Source organism: Pistacia vera, unplaced genomic scaffold (assembly GCF_008641045.1).
Source record: "Pistacia vera cultivar Batoury unplaced genomic scaffold, PisVer_v2 Contig132, whole genome shotgun sequence".
In the NCBI taxonomy this organism is placed as follows: domain Eukaryota; kingdom Viridiplantae; phylum Streptophyta; class Magnoliopsida; order Sapindales; family Anacardiaceae; genus Pistacia; species Pistacia vera.
Genome location: NW_022195380.1, coordinates 829587 through 834291, shown reverse-complemented (window position 1 = coordinate 834291; position 4705 = coordinate 829587). Strand labels below are relative to the sequence as shown.

General features: G+C 33.0%; 1 protein-coding gene across 1 annotated transcript; it reads right to left on the bottom strand.

Annotated features, from left to right (window-relative positions):
* Positions 1-1732: 1732 nt before the first annotated feature.
* LOC116122182 (protein SULFUR DEFICIENCY-INDUCED 1-like) lies at positions 1733-3898 on the bottom strand. The gene is made up of 5 exons (XM_031408088.1): positions 3800-3898; positions 3301-3513; positions 2510-2658; positions 2356-2424; positions 1733-2264 (listed from the first exon to the last, which is right to left on the bottom strand). The coding sequence occupies exons 1-5, from the start codon at positions 3896-3898 to the stop codon at positions 1733-1735; spliced, it is 1062 nt and encodes a 353-aa protein (XP_031263948.1).
* Positions 3899-4705: the final 807 nt, after the last annotated feature.

Sequence of the window (4705 nt, the reverse complement as noted above, 5' to 3'; positions counted from 1 at the left end):
ACACAATAAAACACCCAGCATGCACAGTGAATCACACCAATTATTTCAATGCAGAACCATTCTCAGCATAAATCAGACTTCAGTAATAGTAAAAGATAAAGCATGTACCGGAATCAAGAGGGATAAAAAAAAAAAGATCAAAGCAGAGGTCCTTTGGTATAATTGTCGTTGGCTGGACAAATCATATTAGTCTAAGATTAATAACACAATGCGCTTTTAATGAAAAGGAAAAACAAAGAGATTTGAAGGGCAAGTTTTAATGTTGTTGAAACTAGCACTAGAAGAGTAGGAAGTCTTCCTGTTAATGTTTGGTGCACATTACTGAAATCTTACTTGCCTTTTTAAGGAGAGCAAAGCAATGCCTTCAAGGATTTCTAGCTTTAATTCAAATGAAAAAAAAAAAAAAAACTTGATATGCAAATTCAAGGTGAGATTTAAAAAGATGCATCACCAACCAACAATACTGCATTTTCTTCCAATTAATTAGAAAGCCATACAAGTTATATGGTTTTTAGTGGTCTACTTAAAAGTAATATGGGAAAATCACAAAAGAAAGCACTCATGAATCAGACTAAATTAAAAAAGAAAAAGAAAAAAGCAGGACATTAAGGTTTTTGTAGGAATTTGCACTACAAAACAAAGAGAGAACCAAATAGCTGGGTAGCATCAAGGCCAATGCAAGTGGGTTAGTAGCAATGTTATGAAGACTTTAGGCTGTTTGGAGTTTGCTGCCTTAACAATTATCCAGGACTCTGGGAGGGAGAAAAAAAGTCACCAAAATTCTGCAAGATGGAAAGAGAAAAAAAATATATATATATACATATATATATAAAATATGGGAATGTTTTAAGAAAAATATCTGATGATTTAAATGAAAAACAATGTCGCTGAGAGAGAAAGAGAGAGATAAATGCTTCAAACATTTTTGCTCAAGTTCTAGTGTGTTTTAAAAAGCAGTCAAGTTAGGATTTATATGTGGTAAGAAATTCACTAAATCGTTGGAAAACTACAAAATAAAAACACATGAGCAATATACTATTATTTGGAAATGAATTTAAATTTGATTTTAGTTAAGATTCTTCAAAATTGAAATAAAATTGATTAAGAATGTTTCAATACTTTTACAGTACTGTTCTCTATATTTAGATGTTTATATTTTGAAACAGGACAAATAAGCAATAATTGGTTTCATTTTCCACCAAAACTCTCAACTGGTGAAGAAGTCTGCAATTGGTGTCAAAAGAGAGAGTAAACGTGCATGCTTTGATTAATTTCATTTCTCTCCTATCTTTCTATACAAACAATGAAAAACTTAAGAATGGAATGAACAGAGAAAAAGAAAATGTGAGAAAATGAGAAATAAACATATAGATACATATATATACACACAAAATGGAAGTTTAAAAGGGAAGGCAGCAGCAAGCAAATCAACCAACATTGTCCTCATGTTTGATATTGCAAGCATGTAGAGAAAACAACCATATAGAGTTGTCTCTGTTTACAAGAACTTGCATAAAAATCAGTGTGTATGAAACTATCAGTGTGCAAGTGTATAGTGTTATGTGTGCATTCATGCATGTATGTGTTTTTGTGAATTTTAAGAGCTTTAATACTAGACTGCAGAGCGGGGCCGTTTGAAGTAGGAAGTAAATAAAAATGGTTAACACTAAGGTTTTGGGAAGAGGTAAATGAACAAAAATAAAGAATGTAAAAGAAAGAATAGAACCGGAGATTATCTTCTGATTCGGCCTTGAGAAATAAGTTTCCATGTCCTCTGTCTCCAATCTTCACTAGTAGGTGATAAAATAGCTGCACGGTTTTGCAGTCCCATTTCTGATTTTTCATTAGGTGAAGATTGTAATTCCCCATCGAGATTCCGGACTGCATGAGCTTCCATTTTGTTACAGCTCCCCTCCCTCCATCTTTTACTTCTCTGTTCTCTGTTATAAGAACCCCGGAAATATCTTGGCTGTGTACAAAATACTACATTATCTAACATATTTTCACCGGTTACCATTTGCTTGCATGGTAGTTTCCAATTTGCACTCTTGGTTCCATGTAACATTAATTTTGACTCTAATTCAGACAGCATCTGGAAAGCGTGTTCAAAGGATTTAGTGTACAGATCATCCACTGGTTCATTTAGAGATGAAGCTCTTACAGCCTGAAGTAAAGATTTTGCTTCTACAATCCTGTTCAAATGCATCAAGCAGATTGCGAGGTTGCACTGCTTGTTCTTGTCCTGCTCCAGAGACAGAGCTTTCCTGCAAGAAATTTTTTACCATGATATATGTTCTCATTTTGTTTAAAATATTGACTATGTTAGCATACTGTTAAATGCATGAGAAAACTTGCATATAATATTGTTCAGCCCTCTGATAATCATTTTTCTGCAAGTAAGCCCAGGCCAAGTTGCCAAGTATCCTGCATTATAGTCAACCAACATCAAATTAATTGAAAAGGAGTATTTAGTGAATAAAGAAGAACAAGAATATCTGCAAAAATCCACCTTGATAACTCCTTTACAAATGTTATTTCGTGCTTCTTCCCCCGAGATCTTACAATCTTTGTATTCTTTGCACCAAAAGCTATAGCTTCTTCGGTAACTTTCAGTTTGCGCTGAAGCAACTCAATCTCTTCTTCAATCCTTTTAGACCTCTGCAAAGGCAAAATGAAAAAAAAGTACAGACGTTTACATTAAATCTAATAGTGAAAGGGGAACATTAAATCGTCATGATAGCTTCACTGCAACCAGTTGATCCAGCTATAAGTGCTGATCGAATTCCACAAACTTAAACACAATGTTGGTAGTAAAAATCATAATTTCTTTTTTCTTCTGTTAACACTTTAACATCATATTGTGCACATGCAAAGTTAATACGAAAACTAATAAAAAATTCCAGTCTTCATCGTATCTGTCAAGTGGTTAAAAGCAACAGTATTGCACTTTGAAATATTAGTAATAGAAATAAACTTGAAACCTTGTTACTTTATTTCGAAGGTTGATTAATTAGAGATGAGAGTTATGACCTAGCTCATTTCAGCTATCACATGTCCCAGCAAACGAATGAATTTTAATTGATGAAAATGAGAGGACTGACCAGATCAACTCAAAATTATGCAAATGTGCCTTAAAAAAGAAAAATAATAAATAAGTAAATTATTCTCGTGATTGACAAATCAGACAAGCAACTCTGCCTTTCAATGTGAACTACTTAAAACAGCAAACAAAAACGACGAGCTAGTTAAATACTTTTAGTATTATTATTATTCTTTTTTTAAGAGACTGCAATGATTTACCTTGTAGAGTTCAATCAGGATATTGTCAAGAGATTCCTGAGAATCATCAGGGCACAGATGACGAAAAGATTTGATGGCCTCAATTGCCTCATCAGATCGATCCAACTGTTTCATCGCAACTGCCATGTCTTTCAAGGCACTATCAACCCGATCCCCTGCATTTATAGCAGCCCAGAACATGGAAATAGCCTTGTTTGGATCCTTCTCAATCAACTGTATTTGAAAAACTCCACATCAAAACAATACATATGAAGAAAAATTAATAAATTCACTAAAGAACCCCAAATCATCAATATTAAAATTTTGATCATCAATTTTTAGATAATCGACCGTAGTCATTATTCACTACAATCAATTATAACATCTATATGTGAACCCCAACCCTAGCTTTCACATGAAAGAAGCCACCAACAAAGAAATCAAGAATAAAGAAAGAACAAGAACAAGACATGAATTCAAAAGCAAGAAAAGAAAGAAAACAAAAACGACGTTACATGACCTGAATACGCTTGGCCTTGACGTAGGGAGAGTCACCGGCCGGGACTTTATGAACGACATGGAAGAGTTCGTCGTCGTTTTGGTCATTTGACGTCCGCATTGTGAAATTTAAGAGAAATGAACTGAACAATTGAAATATTAACGGTACGGATACTGAGATTGAGATTCAAATTTAGATCAGTTTAGAGTTTACAAGAATTAAAGCAAATTAAATTTTCTGAGAAAAAAATGCAGATTCAAGAAACTGAGAAGGCGGGAAGAAAGTGAAGTATTTATGGACAGACGCTGGTTAGTTGTACGGAGCGAGAAACCGTTATAAAGTTGAGATTGTACACGTGGCAGCCTTTATTTTATTTTTGAACTTTGACAAATAAAAATTTGCAAAAAGAAAATTAAATTTATTATTTAATAACTCTTATGTTTTTATTGCTTTTTAATTTGATTAGACATTGATATATTGACTTCATAAAGAATAAAAATGGTTTCACTAATACTCTTTTACAAATGCGACGTGATAGTTTACAATTTATTAATTTGTATTTAGTTGGACAGAATTAATACAAACTAACTAATTGAGAGTTGACACATTATGTTCATGAGAGAAAGTTAGTAAGAAGTGTTTATTAGTATAGTATTATTTTTTCTTCGTAAATAGGGGATTATCAATTGAGGGTCATTTTTATTAAAAATTGACCTGAAAAGGACCGCAAGTTTAGACATAATAAGAAAAAGGCCATTTAAACGGCCCAATTCCAGTAACCCTAACACCAACATAGGTTAAATTGTTAATTTTATCACATATCAGATCAAATTTTTTAAGTTAAAATACCAATCTTTGATTGACAGCTAGGTAACCCAATTATCCCATAACCAATAAGGATGTGCCATGTGGATTTAAAAAATATAT